At 40.3% G+C, this 19766-nt stretch overlaps 1 protein-coding gene across 3 annotated transcripts in view; it reads right to left on the reverse strand.

Moving 5' to 3' along the window:
• spidr (scaffold protein involved in DNA repair) overlaps window positions 1-19766 on the reverse strand; it is a 68998-nt gene that overhangs the window by 43853 nt on the left and 5379 nt on the right. For all 3 annotated transcript variants that reach the window (XM_035430100.1, XM_035430101.1, XM_035430099.1), the window contains exons 6-7: window positions 13170-13390; window positions 7672-7772 (exon numbers count right to left, since the gene is read on the reverse strand). In XM_035430100.1, the coding sequence (XP_035285991.1) occupies window positions 7672-7772; window positions 13170-13390 (322 nt within the window). The remainder of the gene's footprint in view (window positions 1-7671; window positions 7773-13169; window positions 13391-19766) is intronic.

The following is a 19766-nucleotide window of genomic DNA, read 5'->3' on the forward strand; positions in this document are numbered from 1 at the left end:
CAACAAATCATGAAGTGGGCTTATTTGGAACACCCATGGGCTTAAAGGATACGTTAGGTACCCATTAAGCCCATGCCAGACTTTTGACATATTTTAACAAATTAAACAATAAAAACATTAGAAATTGAATGAATTATTGACACTTCAAATGAGAGATTAGACTTTCATTATAACTAAAATGTTCTCACTTAAATTGGGGCAGTATACATTAAAAATGTCTGAAAAGTGGATTTGGTGGGCTTAATAGGGACGTTTACCCTACCTATATTATATTTCTGACAATTTTCTGATTCCACTGAAATTAATTTATGCAAGAAACGACAGCACTATAATAGAATTATACAGAAAACAGATACAGGAATATGAGAGTACAGACAATAGGTACAGGAATACTAATGTACAGAGAACAGAAACACAAAACAACAACAACAAAAGAACAGGCTCTGGGTGAAAACAGGAGAGGTATCCGATTCAGATATCCAATATTTTTCCATTGGTATTTGCAGATACCAATATATAGAGGGATTTGCTTCAAATCCAAATCTAGCCTAGTGTATTTTTGCCTCCTCAGTCATGGTACAGTACAGTAAAATCTCAAATCTAATATTTGATTCAATATCCAATGTTATTGGGATGTGAACATGTTCTTGGTACTGTAGAATAACAGTTAAAATGGCACTGCCTGCACAATCATGAAGTGCAGTTCAAATGGCACTGCCTGCACAATCATGAAGCGCAGTTTCATGATTTCATTTACCATACTAATTCCCTCATTTCACATTTTAATAGCATAAGTTTCACAAAAAAATTCCCCCTTCTGTTAAGAAGTTAAACAAATGGGAAATACCATTTACATTTTTTCAACAAAAAAAACAGCATATGGTGAGAGGAAGAGTGAAATGTTGTCAGTGAAAATAAAATGGATTGTGTGCTCAGTGAGTGAAGAGTGCAGAGGGTATAAATCTTAGCATTCCAGTGCAAAAAATAAAAAAAGTCTGAGAAGACATAAACATTCACCCAAAGTGCCAAACCCCGAAGGCTAGGCTAAACTGCGCACTGCAGAAATACCGTACTGGTGGTCTTTGCCAAATTGAGTAAGTTGAGAAAGGAAGAAACATAACTTAATAATGATATTAATGAATTTGTAGTTTTGTTGTTCGTTACCAAGACAGCTTGTTAAAAACGTCATAAAGCATTTCATTTGGCAAGACATGCAGCATGTTCCATAGGGCGGCCAGCTCTCGAAGCGAATCCCACCCATTCGGCTGGGGGTTAAAATCCCACCATAACACCGAGCTGTGATCCCTTCTCTATCACTAACCCTCTCTGCCTTCCCCCGAGTAAAAATACATAAGGAGGGCAGACTGCCCCCTCCCCTGTAAAACTATCAATAAATACATGCTTTACTGCATTTAATAAATAGGCTGGGCTCTGCGGCCATTGCACGTTTGACCCTGACCCACACCGTGAGCTGACAATGATGGCAGCGAAGCACTGCCGGCCTCGGGCCCGCTGGGGGTTGTTCAGTTAAAGGGGGCCAGGGTTCCAGGGGTTAACAGTGAGAGGTGCCCCTCCCCTGCAATCTGCATTAACGGTCCTGTCATTCCGTGTGACCTGTCCGAGTGAAACATAGTTGCTGGCATGCAGTTAAATGCATCGGATTTGTGCATGTGCTTAACTGTAGTTCTGCTCACGGCTGCAGTTGGCAGAGCAGTGATTTCAAAGGTGCTTTAACAGAACTGGGGGGGGGTCAACAGAAAAAATGCTTTCTGTGAATTTTAAGATACTGAGGGAATAATCACGGTCATAATGTTTAAAAAGCTTGAGAATTTTGGTTCTCTGCTCACCATGGGTGCTTGATCCAAAACTCATAAATGCAGACGGGAACAGAACATTACAAGACAAAACTGCAGCAACAGAGCCTTACATAACTTTGTTTTGTGTACAGTTTGTCATACTGAAAAGTCATCAGCTGAGCAGAAGTAAGACAGTACTTGATATACGGTCATATAAATTCAATGTACATGGATACATTTATCCTTTTTAACTATTTAAGATTATCCTATTTAACTGATTTTAAAAGTTACGCTCAGTTCCTGCGTGCAGGATAATCTTATATCCTAAAGGCTAAGAAATGACAGTAAGATGCCAATGAACAAAGAAGGCATCTCACCAGAAAGAGATGAGAAATAAGTTACGCAAGACTGGATTTCACATCTACTTTCCACCGTGCTAAAGCGACACTAATTGCTGCGCTCACTTAAAAAAAGAAATCGCAGGTTGTCCGCGTACGGTAGACAAGAGTATCGGCTGTCTGATTACGCATGTGCCACATGTGTCGCTGAATGCGACGAAAGCAAAGCTGGGTTAAAAGATGGAAAGAAAAAACCCACGCAAGCAGAAAGCTTCCTGTCGCCCCAGTAAGTGATCGTTTTCCTCTCACGGTTAACACAAGAGTCAGTTCGCACTTGGCTTCATCAAACGAAAGTTTACACTTCCTGACTGCCTCGTTCCACCGCAGTCGACCAAACAGCTCTAGAAAACCAGAAAGCAAATCTCTCTCACACACACAGATGCCATTGGTTCTGTGATTGCAAAGTGTTATGAAAAGCATAAGAAAGACAAGAAATAAAGTTTGCATACCATACAAATATCTTGTAGCAAAATGACAAGGACTAGAAAAACCTGCAGTAAGAAATACTTAGACCATTCTCAAAAGACAACTGAAGATTAAGCACAACTGACTGATTTTCTTTCTCCAGTAACAGAACAGTCATGCTGTGATCTATACTAGTTTTGCTAAACAAAAGAATAATTTATAAAAAGATTTATAACATTCAGGGACCACGATTGTGCTGTCACATGCACTGCATGTTGTGTCCAATATTCTTTTGTCGCATGTTGGCCATATTTCTTAAAATAAGACAGCAAAATGTATCAATCAGAATTAACCTGCTAAAATCTGAGTGCTTCCATCAGAAGACTGCAAAACAACAAAGTTAAGAATCAATAAATGTCCTTCCTAGGTTATAGAATGGAAACACACTATCCACACCTATACAACACTGGGAGCTGAGCTTCAAGATTTATTAAAGAATCACCAAAGTGACACGAATCCTTTTACAAGCCAGTAAAAATAATACTGACAGCAGCTGTATATGCCACAGATGTTACTTACTGTATGCATACACGTTACTTAAAGGAAAGCTCCAAGCTAAAACACCGACATTGTTAATAAACTTGCAGCCATGATGTGACATTCATTCCAGGTTTTATTATCTGCTATTTGTAAATGGTAAATGGATGGACTGAATTTATATAGCGCTTTTATCCAAAGCGCTTTACAATTGATGCCTCTCATTCACCCATTCACACACACACTAACGGTGAAAGGCTGCCATGCAAGGTACCAATCAGCTCGTTGGGAACAATTAGGGGTTAGCTGTCTTGCTCAGGGACACTTCGACACGCCCAGGGTGGGGGATCAACCCTCCGACTGCCAGACAACCGTTCTTACCTCCTGAGTTATGTCGCCCCCCAATTTTTGTAATATATCTTACTTTACTACTATTACCTGGGCAGCGATATCACCAATATGCAAATCCTAACAATGTCAAAGTGTTTTAGGTTGGAGTTTTCTTTTAATTAGTGTTTGAATGTTCATAAACTCACCCTGCTGAGTGATGAGCAAAGTTATTTATAGTTGCGCCTTTTCTGCTAGTTCTTATTTCTATACTATTTTTGAAATTCCTTTACAATTCAGTTCAGTAAAGTTTCACTTTAGTGTTAATCCGTCTGGGTTTCCATGTGCCATTTAGTTCTTATATTATATTTTTTTGTGTCAGTTAACGTGCAGTAAGAATCGAGCACCTTAACAGATAGTGGAAACATCAACAGCAAATGGATTCATTGAAATTTGGTTTTAAAGTATATTAACAGTATATTCATTTGCTCAACACCTTTTTACTGGTACATTTCACAGAATACAATGAAAAACAAACTGAATTTAAAACCTGCATGACAAATTAAGACAGATCTTTTCAGCCACAAAATTCAGGATTAAAAGCTTATAACAACCAAGTAATGCTACCATGTACCTAACAAAATCTCTGGTGAATTTAGATATAGGCACTCAGCGTGAAAGATAAAGTGCTTTGTCAATAATGTATTCAAAGTAAACCCAGGCTGAGATTGTTCTCACCAGGCTTTGGTGGTTGTAAATGTTTGATTGTCATTTTTAGGAAATTCGTTGGAATGAAAATCACAAAAATGATGTCGGTTTTTACAGTATTTATTGTAAAGCCAATAGCACCGTCAGAATTTCACTATGCACTGCAGCTGCTGCTGTGTTTGGCATCAACATACAATGTTCTTCATGATATCGGAAGTGAGCCTTAAAACTTAGAACATTATGAAAACAAGCCTGTCTATATTATTGGAGTTACTTCAATCTGTTTCTGAAGTCTAAGCAGCATGTCTTTTCATGTGCAGCAAATATGTGCATAGTGAAATTTTGACAGTGCAATTAAAATCAGTTTATTGTTGTTACTGAGCCAAGAGAACATAATGGGGCCCCAACAAGGGAGAAGTGCAGGCAAGAGGGAATGCTGGAAGCTGTGAAGTGTAGGCTAAATCAACAATGTTAAAAAATCAGTCAGATCTTCGTGTTCATAACATAAAAGCTGGCATAATTTGGTCACATTTTATTTGAGGAGTAGCCACATTGTGGCAACACAGGCACTGCATGAATTTTTGAAGGTTTAAACTTGCTTTTAGCCTCTGTCAGTCAAATAGGGTGTAGGCAGATACTGTATTAGTTATGAATGCTTATCAATGCTTATGTAAGTTTCTGAAAACTTTGTGCATGTAACTGCACATCTAGCTTATGAGAAACCTCTTTGAGCACAGAATATATTAGAGGCTACTAAATACACAAGTATAATTATTGCATTATATTCCTGGACTACTATACTACTATCATTATATTATACAGTGTATGTATATATTTTTTATTTTTCCAATTACGTGTTGATGCGTTTCCCCCATTAGTAAAGGCAGCCTTTACAGGGTACAGGCAACTAGTAACTCTTAAATCCCCCTTATTTCTATTAAACAAATAAAAAATACCAGTAATAACAAAATTACTAGTGTTATTATTTTACGATTAACCTCAACCTATAGATGTGACAAAATGCATTGAACTACATGAGTCTAACTTCAGAAAGAGTGCCAAAATGGTGTAATGGGGAGCACAGATTCTCAGAAGTCCTTTGACATACTTTCAAACACATTACAACCTGGATAATAGACATAATTCTTAAGCCCCAAGTAAAAGGTATGGAAGACATGCTCAGATAATAAGCAAGAGATATATATGTATATATTTTGCAGTGTCGCATTGTTTGCTAAGAGGAGCAACAACATTTTACCATTTTCTTTGGTCTCCTATGGACAGAAGTTGTCCATTGTCCAAGATGCAATGGAACCATTCCTTCCATGTTTCAGATGGTTTGATTAAACTTCAATCATGCCAATAGTCTGAACAACATGGCCACCAGTAGGGTCTTAATACTTCACATTCATTGCTTTCTGGAGTGTTCAGGTTTGTGGCTTGCTGGGCTTTAAGGTATAAATCCATGACAATGCATAGTGTTGGTAGATGGACATGGTTGACTTGCACCAAAAGTCAAAACTCAAATGGTGTTGATTTCTTGAAAAACATAGCCGCTATAAAAAATGGAATATTAAGCATTTTTAGCCATTTCAAGTTCAGTAACTTGATGTCATTTTTTAACAGCACTGGATCCTACAGTTTTAGCTACATCCCTCATTTTCTATTTGGTGAAAGTTTGATGATGAATGTCATTTCCATAAAATCCTAAGGCAGTTAAGTTGAAACATATATCATGACACCTTCTCATCAACAGCATATGCTAATAACAGAGTTGCCCAGTCTGGCATGACACTCGCACTTTGAGCCTTATTCTCACGCTTTCACACTCCCATAAGAAATCTCATGCCAGATCTATTCACAGATGCATTAGACTGTCTTGACATACCTGCCCAACAAATTCATGTCTTATCAGTCATATTTATCTCGGCTCTACCTGCAGCTAATCTGCAGGACATCAACACAAAGTTGATTGCTGATTCACTGAAAACTCAAATGTGTTGGCTATAAACAAATAAATTGAAATTTTCTAAAACGTGTTTATTTCCTTAAACCAAAGGTAACAAAAGAAGTGTGCGATAAATGTAAGCAGGCATGCACAATTTTCAAATTGAAGACCTCACTCCAGCCAGTTTACCAAAGCTGGCAAGCTCTCAGCAACTGCAAATCATTTTTATGCAAATCATGCAATGAACAAGCAGCAGTCGGTCTGGTTGTGGAATATAATAAGGTAAAGACTTTCCATTAAGCAAGCACATCAACTATGTTTTATTCAAATCAACAGATGTTGACGTTATTTATTCAAATTAATTATAATGAACACAAATCTACTAATTCTCTAACAAACTAGATTAAATCAGCTCAAATAACTTGAGAATGGTCTATATACGGCTAATTCTGAAACAAATTGATGTAATTAGTTAATAAAGTCAATGAAAAAGTTTCACATACGGATTATTCATAATAATTTCATAAATATTATTTTTGTATTTAAAATGCATTGCTTTTTTAAAAATAACTGCGTAAATCAGGCCATTATTTAGTGTATGTTTGATTTATAAACACGCATTACATGGAAATTCATTGTTTGGCTTACATTAAAATGACAATCTAAATGGACGGGAATTTGATATGCATTTAAAATGCAGAAACTGTAAATATTAGGCCTAAATATTTATTTGAGTGAAAATAAAAGTTAACTACCTGCACATTAAATAACTGCTATGACAGTCAGTGCTATCCTGGTTAAGTGGCTTGCTTGTGGCATGGTGATGGGTGATCTTTGTGGGTTCCTTCCAGTCAGCAGCCATTAAAGTCATGAGAACAAGGTGTGCAGACTCTTTAATCAATCAATCACTCACTTAAATGAATCACTGGTGCTAAAATACCAGGAAAATTCCGGAACTGGAGTCACTCGCGTTCAATACCTTGATAACTTTATCTGTGGCCACCTGACCTTTATTTAGCCACTTCAATCTACCAAGTATATTTAACATTTTTCTTGTCTTTGAACAATCCTTAAGCCATAGTTGATAAAGGTACTTCAGAAAGGTATGATTTTGGCTAATGATGGCAGGTTATTCTGATATATCACTTCAAGCAACTAAAGATACTAAAGAGAAGTCCTGCATCCATTTCAATAAGCGTGCTTAAAACATCTAAAACATCACTTGTGCTGGTAGTATAAATAAAACACATTTAGAACTTAAAATAAACACTTAAAATTCCTTGAAATTTCACACTTAATTTATCAATTATTTTTACAATGGATGACTCCATTTAATTTGATACTCAACACTGGTTGATAACTTAAGAATTGTTTAACTGGTCATCAACATTACTCCAGTGGAGCACATTAATAGTTTCAAAACAAACTTGTAATTCCTGATATTCTCACATGCGAGCATGCACGCACGCACGCACGCACGCACGCACGCACGCACGCACGCACGCACGCACGCACAGGATAAGTGGCAGTAGTACTGGGAGCCCCTGCTTACCCGCTGTGGTGGTACAGTCTGAGGTGGACTGGTGCCTCCAGAAGCTGATGGCGGACCTCTGTCGGCCCTGCAGTCGACTCAGTCTTTCTGCCAGACCCCCGCTGCAAGAACAACATGCGCCATTACACTCAGTTAATGAAGACAACACTCTCAATTACATTCTTTAAATCAACCAGAAATAACTGAGAAATCTAACGGGGGTTTCAAGTGATCAAAGTCTCAAAGAGCAACGATTTGGGAATTTTGGCCAAGAACAGGGCTGCCCAACCATGTTCCTGGAGATCTACCATCCTGTCGGTTTTCTTTTCAACCCTAATTGGGCACACCGGATTCTACTAATTACAAGCTTGATGAGATCTATAGCTGTTAAATACAGTGTGTTTTGTTAGGGTTGGACTGAAAACCTACAGGACAGTAGATCTCCAGGAACACTGTTGGGCATCCCTAGCCTTGAGCAAATGAAGCTCACAACGTGGCCACTTAAGGGTCTGCTATCACTGATTTTCAACAGAAAGATCGTAGTCATTTTTTGCAGTTTTGTAGTCTTTATAGTGCAATTAAGCAACAACTCACATCAAGTTACCTTACTGAATTTCCTGATGTCAAGGGATGGCGTACTCATTTTTAATTCGACATGCCTTGCCCTTTCTTTTTAGTTATCTGAATGCAAAATGCTCTGGTTAAATTTTGTTTTTTAAAGAGTATTCTCTTAATTAAATTCAGTGCAATTTAGACAGCGACCATACTAGATGCAATAAATAAGCAATTTCCAGTCACAGTGAATTTGCCCCTCAGCGTTACGCTGCTCTCAACACTCGAGTCCTATACTGAGGGGCACACTCCGTGTCCTACTTCTCTCAGTGCTAAAGTTGCATTCCCCAGTGTAACAGCACTCGGCATCATGTTCACAATATTTCAAACAGACCTTGTTAACATGAGGACTTTGCTGTCTACATGCGAAACTGCAGTTTGCGTCTATAGCTGTGCTGAAGAGGAGGGCCCAGGAGGGAGTCCCGCTATCAGCCCTGTGGGTCCCCTCACCTTCCAGCCCGGAGTTACTGCTTTCAATTAAAAAGCCATAGAGGACCGGCCCAAACGAGAGGGTCAGCCACCTCCGAAGAGACAGCAAGTCTGCCTGCAACAGGGCTGCCGTTACCGTGAAGCCTCCTTCCATTAAACTGATTCATTGGTAAGGCTTTTTCATACGAGCAGAGGTCGTGATTTACAAGGGGAAAGGGAACGGGAAGCTGGTAATTCATTGCCCATTACGCTTTGGCATTCTCTGCTTTCCCCGGAATAAATAACGCTTAGTGTGCAGTGCCCCTGAAGTTGTCATTTATTCTCAAAAGCTGTTAATGGAGACTTTACTGAATGCTTCCCTTGTTCATGGTGTTGATTAGTGCAATAATTTAGAGAAAACTTAAATCCTATCAAAGAGAACTTGCTTGCTATTTAGTTCTTCATTTTTGAAGTTAAGAGTGCTAAAAAATAAAAACACGTCTATTAGACTGCGGCCAGCATTTGTGAATTTGCCCAAGTAGACCCCACGTAAACACAAATATACTCAGAACGGAACTCATGTAGCTGCTCTGCAAATGCAGCTCAGACAGTGGGACTTACTCCACCCTTTCTGTCATAGATTAAACATGGAATTTTTCCAAGACAAAACCCAACATGAATCATCTGCTTTTAATTCGATGCAAAGATTGATATGTAAAAGAAAATTACAATGTTAGTATTCAAACCAAAAAGTCATTTGGGATTAACATATTATTGGCTGTGATCAAATGACAGTTGGATTCTAATTCCATGAAATAATTATTTATGCGTATGTACTACATCATTAAAAAACATGGCAAGGCTATGAGCTGTAGCAGAAAGCATGTGGCGTGTTTGAAAACATATTGCTTTTATTTTATTAGACCGCGGCATTCCATAAAATGCAAATATTTTTAGTCCCTGTATGGTTATCATTTATAATAGCATAGGGACTGGTTTAGGTAAAGATGCAATTATCTCCGTTTCAGGACTTATAGCTGAATTAATCTTATGGGGCCTGTTTCAGCAATATTAATAATGATAAAAATGCAGTAAATGTTTTGTTAAAAGGAAGTAAAATTTAAATAAAATAAAAAAAACTTGATCTTGGCAACTGCTTCACTCTTAGTGTATATAGGGTCATACCTCCCAACAACCATCATGGCTTCCAGAAACAGGGAAGCATACTTTTTGTAAGAAGAATTTTCGAAGGGGAAAAAAATGGTAACCGAAAATATCTGGGGTATTTTGTGGGTTGGGGGGCTTATCGCAGATATAGTGCTTCTTTCTGACTGCTAAAGTATTTTTTAAAAACTGAGCAAAGGTATATAATGAGTGACCATCTTACTGCAGTCATTTATATCATGCCCATAAGGTGAACTCTGCCGTGCTAAACTTTCCCCAATCCTGCCCATACGCACCATTGACCAGGTCCCCCTAGAAACCTGTGAGACAATCAAAATCCTAGGGGATGCTATCCAAAGCAACTTCAAATGGGATAAAAAGGTCTATCCTATGATCACTGTGGCCAACAGGAAAAACATATTGGCCTTGAATAAGCAGAAGCTGCTTGCTGAGATGATGAGCTTCATTAGCCACGGGATTAACAGTATTCAGGTTGAACAAATAAAGGCCATTTATACGTGTTATATGCTTTACACAACAGCTATGAAAAATGTTAGCTTGCAGAAGAAGAAAAAGATATGAGCATGACCTAAATGTGAACAATGAAAGGAGACAGGAAACCTCTAGTAGCCAGAAAATCGCAGAGACTATGTTCATGTGTGTTCTCTCCATGGCGCATGAATAAACAACACATCGCTTTTTTCAGTATCAACCGAAATTAAGCCTGGATTATTTATCCCTGGCACCTGCATAGAGGATTCTGAGGAGACTGCCTCCTGGAATTTTGTGTCGCCTTCACAAAATTCTGAGAAGTGTCGCCACAAAAAAAAAAACATTCTAAATGCAAGTGTTGTGCATGGTGGATTTCTATCATTTGTAACTGCAATGGCGGCATTACTCTCATGTGACACTGAATCATACTCGGCACAATGCACCAGGAAAGGCACTACCAAAGAACGCAAAGCTACAGGCCTGTATGCATGAAGTGCATGATCACACAACGCCCAGGTCAGTTCGCAGGGAAATCTTGTTTTCCTTTGCACCCAAGCACATCCAATATTTTCAAAAAAGTTTACTAAATGATATTAAATCAATTTAGTGTTTTCGACTTCGCAGCTATGTCTCAGAATTTCTTTTATTTATTATTTTTTCTAGTAAAGAGTTTGCGAGGAGGACGGAGGAGCAGGTCAGAAGACCATTGCTGGCAGTTATAAAGTATAATTCACATAACAAGATGTGGTAAGTTTGATCACATGATCACGATTAAAGTACTGCCTCTGCCTCATTTTGAGCCATCAGTGTGTTTAACATCAATTAATTACAAACCATCAATGCTGCCAATCAATTACTGACACAATATATAACAAGAATCACAGCTTCTCTGCATTTGTACCTGCCAGGGAACTCCTCTTGTCCTCACAAAGGTTCTCTATTGCACTGAAACACTGTTTTCACAAAAGTAACACTATCTGTTTCCATGTTTAGAAATGCATTTACTGTCAGCTATAAATAAGAGAAGAAAATGAACGGATGTCCAACAGCAGCCTGTTGACTATAATCTGTGATAAACAAGCAGCAAATGACCGGGCATCAGTCTGAAAATGCCAACCAGCCGCTGGAAAACCAATGAGCAAAACAGTGTCTGGCAGCAGGCCCGCTAACTTCAGCTCCAGTGGCGCGTGCGACTCACTTACCCTCTGCTAGCCCTGTTAGTGTGCTATTGAGCAGAGTTCTCAAACTGAGCAGGCTGCTGGCTATTTAGCCATCTACCACAAACTCAGCCAGCCACGATGACAGCACATTATCCTCTTTCTCAAGTTTTTTATTCACCGTATCCTGCTGGCACCGCACAATTTGGAGTGTCTGGATATTCTGTTCATTGCCCCCTTGTGATATGGACTCTGTACGCCATGCATCAGGCAAGATGATTGAAATCAAGCAATCAAAACCCATACCGACGTGACGTTTTCTCCCTGAACTTGCGTGCTGTCAAACCATGTTTCAAACTTGCATCATTCGTTCCCCCAGAGGGGAAAAACCAGGCAGCACACCAGCATCCCCAAACTCCAGGCTTATAAGCAGCCCATAGGCCAGGCCTCCCATGAGATATAAAGCCGGTGCGTAGGCACCCTTGGGCCAAGGCGGCCAGAGGCCAGCCAGTTTTTCATAATGCCAGCAAAACAATTTCCATTATAAATGCCATATTGAAGCAGCAATCTAATTATATTTGTGGCTACATTTATTGGCCACCAGCTATTATATTAGACATATAGTTAGAAAAGTCTGGCTATGCCAGTGCTAACAAGGCAGGTCGGTTTTGTTTTGGAATTGTCATGGTAGGCTGCTTCTGATGAGACAGGGGGTCCCCACCGAGGAGGTTGGCAGACTCAGGATCAGAGCAGCAGAGGTGAAAGACTACATTATCTACTACTTTACCTGCTGCGATTAGTCTACAATGACAATGTAGGCAAAAAAAATTATAATTCCACAAAAGTAATAATTTGTATCTGTTTCTACCTTTAAAATATACACACACACACACACACACACACACACACATACTGCGCCTCAATATCGCCCACACGTCATTTTTACAGAGACGGATACGGTTCATAATGGCAAATAATCTCCCAATACATCCGATATATTGGTTGGACACTAAAAAGTAAATATATTTTTAGGCTTCAACCTTGCTCCAAATAAACGTACTGCACGTTCGCAAACATGCCCAAGTTATAAGATGAGACTCAAGAACTCTGTACCTTCGATATACCAGGTTCTTTTAAATATTGACAGATAAATATGTGATAAAGCGATTCAACAGCACACTTTATCTACCAGGGGCAATGCTACTGAGGACAAAATGTACCTTCTCGTGCAAAGTTAAAATTGTACCTGACTGACTGTACATGCTCCCACATAGACTAGTTGAGCTCATGACAAAGATCTTTGTGCATGCCTTAAATCACATTCAATACAAGAGCTGATTACCTGAAACAATGAGTTAGGTACACAATGTACACAGAACTGAGACTTTGCCCAGCAGCTTATTGACCCAGATACTGTTTACTACATACTGGGGGGAGGGATAGACAAGACTTTAAAGCTCTAAGTGATGGGTCATGTGTGCAAAGTGACTAAGAATGCTATCGATCTTCCCTACACACTTACAAATCTAATTATGTGTGATGTCAGCAGGAAACAGGAATCCCACCATCCAGACCAGGCAGTAACCGGAATAGGATGGTCTAAGCAAAGTACACCAACTTAGGGGGGGGGGGGGGGGGAAACTTCCACAAAAAACTTTTTTTTTTTTAAATAGTAGAAATGCACACCTTAGAAATTTCTTCTTTTTAGCAGAGTCTTCTGGGGACTTGATGTGGCTGCCGTGTTGTTTCTGAGGCGTCCGCAACATCGCCTGCGCGGACCTGACCCAGTCGCTGGCAGACCTTGTGTTGCTCCCGCCTGGTTTCCAGGAAACGTGTTCACATCTGGCCTGGGCCATGTGTTCGGCTCGCTCGCCATCAGAGAAGTCTGAAATCTCTGCATCTGGCGCCTGTGCGGAAACACCACCGTTTCATTCACAATTCCACACCGTGCCGTCAACAGAAATCTCACACTATATCTGCCATTGTTCTAAATGTAGGAGAACATAGCCCCTAAATACAAATCACGACAGGTGACATCACTATCTACTTTTTTATTTTATTGTTTCTGGAACAAACACTGGTTATTGCAAGTAGTGTTAGAATTTAAAATATCCCAAAAAAAGCACAAGACAATAAAATACTTTTATTGAATAAATACATTTATTTAGCTGTTAAGGCAAGGGAGTGTTTGTAATAAAAAAGGCCCAGCCTTTTCAGAATGATACTAACTAGGAAGCAAATAAACCCATTTAAATAGTTGAGGACACCACCAAACCATTTTCACCTGTGTGTTTATGGGTTGTGGGTTGTGTGTGTGTGTGATTATGTGAGTGTGTGTATGCCTGCCCACGCATTACAGGAAGTAAAGAAATTGTGAGGGGAGTGCTTCTACTTTGGGAGATCTGGAAGAATCTGAATGGCTTTGTGACTACGTGTGTGTGCACCTGTGGGTGAGAGGGCTTGCGTGCAACCCTCGCGGGCCACACCGCGGTGCTCCGTCTTCACCATCACTATGACAATGATCATTATCGCCGCTTTCGCGATGGCGGCACGGCCCACCTGATGGTCTGACAGAACCAGTTCCCGTGGAAAAATCCCAGCCACACCTTTCCGTCGTGTGCAGACAAGGCCCGCATTCCAGGCCCGTCAGCCTCCGCGCCCGCCAGCCTACGCTCTCTCCTATTTGAATGAACTTGACCCTCCTGGGCACAGTGCCAGGAGACGTCACACACTAACCAGCTACAGAGAACACTATGTTCCTGGACCCCGCTCAAAAATGTGTTCACCCTGTGCAGCTCTTTGCCTATCAAACCACTTCATTAGCTTGTTTCACAGAACAAACAGTAGTAAATTCGATTTACGGCCTCCCCGTCAGGGCCGCAGTGGCGGTTGTTAACCCTGTTTTGCTGGACGGCCGCAGCAAAGGCCTGGCCGTCAAAGGTATAAATAATAAATAAATAAATAACGCGCGGACGCTGAATCACCGTGTTGCCTGACTTGCCCTGGAGTAAGCCCTTTCAACACGCGCACAGTGGCAGGACACAGGTCAACGTAAGTGTGACCATGCTTTTTTTATCCATGTTTTTTTTTTTTTTTCTCAATCCTGGCTGCCCCTCAAAAATAAAATACACACATAAAAAGTAAACATTTTCATTTTAAATAAAAAAAGGAGGCTTTGCCAAAGTAGGATGACTGTCTGGTATTATTTTGGACATTGTGTATTCGGATTGTATTATTTGTCCTATTCTCTCTAAACCTTACTTCAGCAATGTAGGGTTGTGAAGAGCACTATGCCCTTCTTATAGTGGCATGGTTTTAGTAAAGCCTTTGGGGGGGGGGGGATCCCTCCCATGTGACAGAGCTGCTAAAAGGGCATTTGAGGACATTTGAGAAGAACTGGACGTTTCAGAGGCAGGACGCAGCTGTGTACTTCATCTTTTTTGTTATCAGTGCATCAAGTTACTCGGTCTTGCTGTGATTTATCAAACAACAGCCCATAAAACCTGCGTGAACATTCACGGGGAAATGCCTCATAATATGCAATCTTAATGATGGGGACTGAGTGCAGAAAATGTGTTTTCATGTTTAAAAAAAAAACAAACAAAAAAAAAAAAGTGATCACAACCACAATGAGAAAGCAAAAATAATATGGTGTTCTGTTATTGCCATCTGTACCCTTCGCTGGTGTCCTTCTCCTTACTGCCATCTGCACAAACTGCTGGTGTCATTCTCCTTAGCGCCACCTGCACAAACTGCTAGTGTCATTTTTCCTACCGCAATCTGCACAAACTGCTTGAGTCATTCTCCTTAGCGCCATCTGCACAAACTGCTAGTGTCGTTCTCCTTACCACCATCTACACACTGTTAGTGGGATTCTTCTTTCCGCTATCAGCACACACTGCTAACATCATTCTCCTTAATGCCATTTGCACATTGCTAGTGTCATTCCCCTTACTGCTATATACTGCTAGTGTCATTCTCACTGCCACCTGCACATACTATAGTGTCCTTCTCATCTGTAGGAAGTGGCTTTGCACATACTATAGTGTCCTTCTCATTTTTAAAACTGCGTGATAGGAGCCAGGGTATGAGAGGAGGCTATTGCAATATGGTCAAAATTTGCTGATGTCAACCCTTTCACTGGTCCAGCTCAAAGAAAACCCCACAGGAAAGTATCTCACTCAGTTAAGCAGACCATTATAGTGCAAAGGCCTTGAGCTTTTAAAAAAAATAATAAATTACCTGGCAGTTGTCGCTAGGAAAAAATATGAGTAAAATGCATGTAATCACTTCGGTCCATCATGAAATGCAGTGCGCCGGTGGGTGGCGCATGCTACCCAAGAAGAATGTGCGTTTGTAAGCACTGCTCTGAATGGACAGAAAATATTTAAGAGAGGAGATGGACACACAAATACAGTAAACTTTCACATAACTAAGCTCAGTGGGACCTGAGGGGAGGCGATTGACGCAATTTCAAAATATGAACATGCAAAAATTTAATTAATTAAATGAACTGGTTTGAAAACGGCTATTTATAACCAAAATATTTCATTTCAGTGGTTATAGTATGAAATATGTTTCCATATGAAAATGGCAATAATATGAACACAGGGCAAAAATAAATCAAATAATTAAAAAATAGAGAAACCGTATTACTCATCAGTAGCAATGTTCCAAATTGGTGTTAACAAGAAACGCAATAAATACCATCCGATTGTAGGCGGTCACGTTCTAGTTCCAGTACATGAGGTGAATTAATGCACTGTTTGAAAACCGGGCACATCAGGATTCTAGAATGAGAAAAAACTATTAATCCTGTTTTGACAGCATCCAAAAATCAACCATATATGGCGGGGGAGGTCCAGCAGCCCTAGCTTCCACCGGTTGAGTGCAAGTATGTACGTGCCATTAATGTACTCCACTCTGCAAAAGGTGGCACGTGGCCAGGCTGCCAATCTCAATTAGAAACTGACAATAACATTGTCATTGTCGTGTTACATGTGGGCGTTGGATAAGCTAGTAGGTCACTTACGGGCGAAGGTAGATACGCAGGAGTTTTCCATACACCTGAGCATTCCAAATTGGGAGGGGAAAAAATCAGCTCAGAAACCAGGTCAGTAAGGTTTTATATAGATATAATAGCTGTCACAGCAGTAGCAAACAAAAACCATTATCAGCAGAAAGTTACTCAGCTAACTCAGAGGAAAGCAATGGTAGCATAATGTGAGTTAGCACAGACATGCTAGCTTCAACTTACACTCTAAAAGCAGTAAAAGTTGAAGCTGGCATGTCCATCCTCTAAGCCATCTCTTTTGCTATAGTTGTTGTTAGAGGAACACATTAAGTTGCACACCTAGCGTGATAAATGCTAATTTATATGGTAGTTTCCCAGCAATAACATGCACAACGGCCTAATTCAGTCGATACATTAAAGCCATTACGGTAATGATGAGATGGATATTTGTGTACTGAATATAAATTATGCCATTATAACTGGGATATGCACCTCTGGCAATCCATGGAGGACACATCCAGCAGCTCGGTAAACTGTAGCAGAAGCCTTTATGACATTAGGGTAAACTGTTGCCCATTGTTGAGGTTCATGCTCTCAGTAGCTGAGGGCGGAAGACTGAGAGAGACTTCGTGGAATCCCACACCACATGTGCTGGGTGCAGTGAGGTGAGAGGTCAACCAAAGCTGACTGCTGCAAATTTGAAGGTGACAGGAGGAAGTGGGTTTGGCTGTGTATCTTCCACAGTCAGAGTTGATGCGATGAAGGAAGATGGAATTGTATATTCTTACAGTTCATACAAATCTGCCTTACATGGGCTGACTTTTGAAAACTTGCACAACGGGGGAAACTGTGGACCAATCACCAAACCAAAAATACATTCTTTAAATTGCGAGAAATTAACCAAGGAGATAAGAAACCTTTACCTCAATAACCAACTTAAATCAGTTCTTTCAGGCAGGGGGAAAAAGGCAAAAACAAATTATTCAAACATTGAAACAACTGAAATTCACAATTAACATGATATTCAGAACAGTAAAGGCTCAGCGGTAAAACGAAATCGCATCAGCACTTGAACCTGTATGATTTCCCAGATGTAACCAGTATTGTGTGATTCATTACTCTGGTTTTGAATTAGGCTACTCAAAACCACACAAAATCAGGAAATGAATCGACAAGGCAGCCCGAGGGTTGTCCTGATAATGCAGAAAGCATACAGTATGTACTGTAACGTGACATTCTTCTCGAAGCGCATGGAATTATACTCATCTCGAAAGGCATTCTCATGCCAGCCCTGCCTTTGACAAACACTGCAGGAGAGACTTGACGTGAGTGACACCATATGACCTGCCTGTCTGAGTCATGAACTACACAAACAGCAACTTCCTGTGAACATACAAGCACAATGGTGGTAGAGCTGTCACAGACAACGGATTACTCATGTCAAACGTCTCGAGTTGGATGACCGGTAGCTACAGATCTAGGAAAGGATTCAAACTTTTTACAGGTCTGCATTACCAATGGGATTGGGATGTTTTTTTGTGAAGAGATACTTAGCAATTAAGAGGATTTAGACATCAGAGAAATATATGTGCTCAGTATGGCCTCTAATTATGCGTCAACATCCATTAGCTTAATGCATGTATGTTTTATAACACAAGTGTGGTGTTTAGTGGGAGAAAAACACATAAAACTGAAACAAAAATGAAATCTTTCACTATTAGAACAAAGTGGTATCAAACATCAGCCTCAGGTTGTTATCTGTACTTTTCCAACCTGTCACAAATGCAATAAATACCTAAACACAGGCGGTAATTCAGATCTTCTGTATTTGAGATATCAATGTGCCTGAAATAATAAATGGGCAGGATGACCTCTCAGGTTGTCAGTTTGGGCCCTCTACTGTAAGTCCACACTGGGCAGCTGAAAGGGTCAGTTAAAATCTTGATTTCTATATCTCCTTTTCAATATATACACTTCACCCAAACATGCAACTCGAGCTCTTAGGTAGCAAATCCAGCTAAAGCTCCAGTTCTCAGAACACTGTAGAGCTTGGTCTGGTATTCAATCCTTACACTCCTAATAACTGGGACAGGGAGTACTGCAAAGCAACAGTATTTGCAGGGACAGTAAAGGAGGCAGTGATGACCACAAAATGAGCAGGATTGTGGTCCATTCTGTCATAGTGCCCTGGTTTCATGGTTGGTTCAGTTCTCACAGTGAGAAGGAGTGGGCGGGCACGTGGTGTGGCGGGAGTGGAGATGGGTAGATGGCGAGCGTTACGGCTTGTGTACGGTATGTTGTTCAAAGTCATACGGAGCTCGTTGGCTTGTTACTCAGCCAATGATTTATCTAGATCTTCCAAACTGAACTCATCGTGTGCTTGGAAAGCCTTAACGGTTGCTTCAGTTGTTGGTGCAACATCGACCAACAAGCAGGTGAAATGTACAAATTGCTGAATAGTAATATATATTTATACATGTAGTTCAGCTCAGCAACAGTCCAAATATTTGAAACTCGGTTCAAAACGGGTGTTAGTCATCTAAAAGCACCGTCATGACCTGGGGGCTTAATAGTCACAAACTGAAAATACTACTCATGGCTGACAGTTATACTCATTTCCTGGAGACATCCAGCCCCAGTATAGTATGTGACACCTTGTCAACAGCCCCACAGAGAAACCATTTTTACCTCCACCAAGGTGGTTATGTAATGACATCCGTCCGTCCGTTTGTCCACCTGTCTGTGACAGAGATATGAGGGAAAGTATTGGTTGGACTGCCATGACATTTGCAGTGCACATTCAGGTTCCCAAGAGGAAGAAGCTTACTGATTTATGTGACCCCATGACCTTTCCTCTGGTGCCACCATCAGGCCAAACTTTCAGTTTGTGATCGACATCTCAAAAAGTAATCGGCAGTTTTCCATGAAATTTGCTGTGGACATTCATGTTCTCAAGGACGTAACCTATTGGTTTTATTGACCCCATGACCTTTCCTCTAGCAACACCATCAGGCCAAACATATCTCAAAAAGTAATAACTGGATTGCCAAGACATTTGCTGCGCACATTCATGCAAAGGGAGACTGGTGTGCCTTGGCAGAGATCTATATATAGTCTAATATTAGTGCTGTGTAAAATATGGCTAGTATTGATATTAACCAAAAGAGAGAAAACCAAAGTAGTCGGAGTGGGACGGGCTGTTCAAAGGCACATCAGCGGGCTACAGTGTCTGTGAGTATCTCTACCTTAACTACCAACAGCTTGGACAT

This window comes from Anguilla anguilla, chromosome 8 (assembly GCF_013347855.1).
Source record: "Anguilla anguilla isolate fAngAng1 chromosome 8, fAngAng1.pri, whole genome shotgun sequence".
Taxonomy (NCBI): Eukaryota; Metazoa; Chordata; class Actinopteri; order Anguilliformes; family Anguillidae; genus Anguilla; species Anguilla anguilla.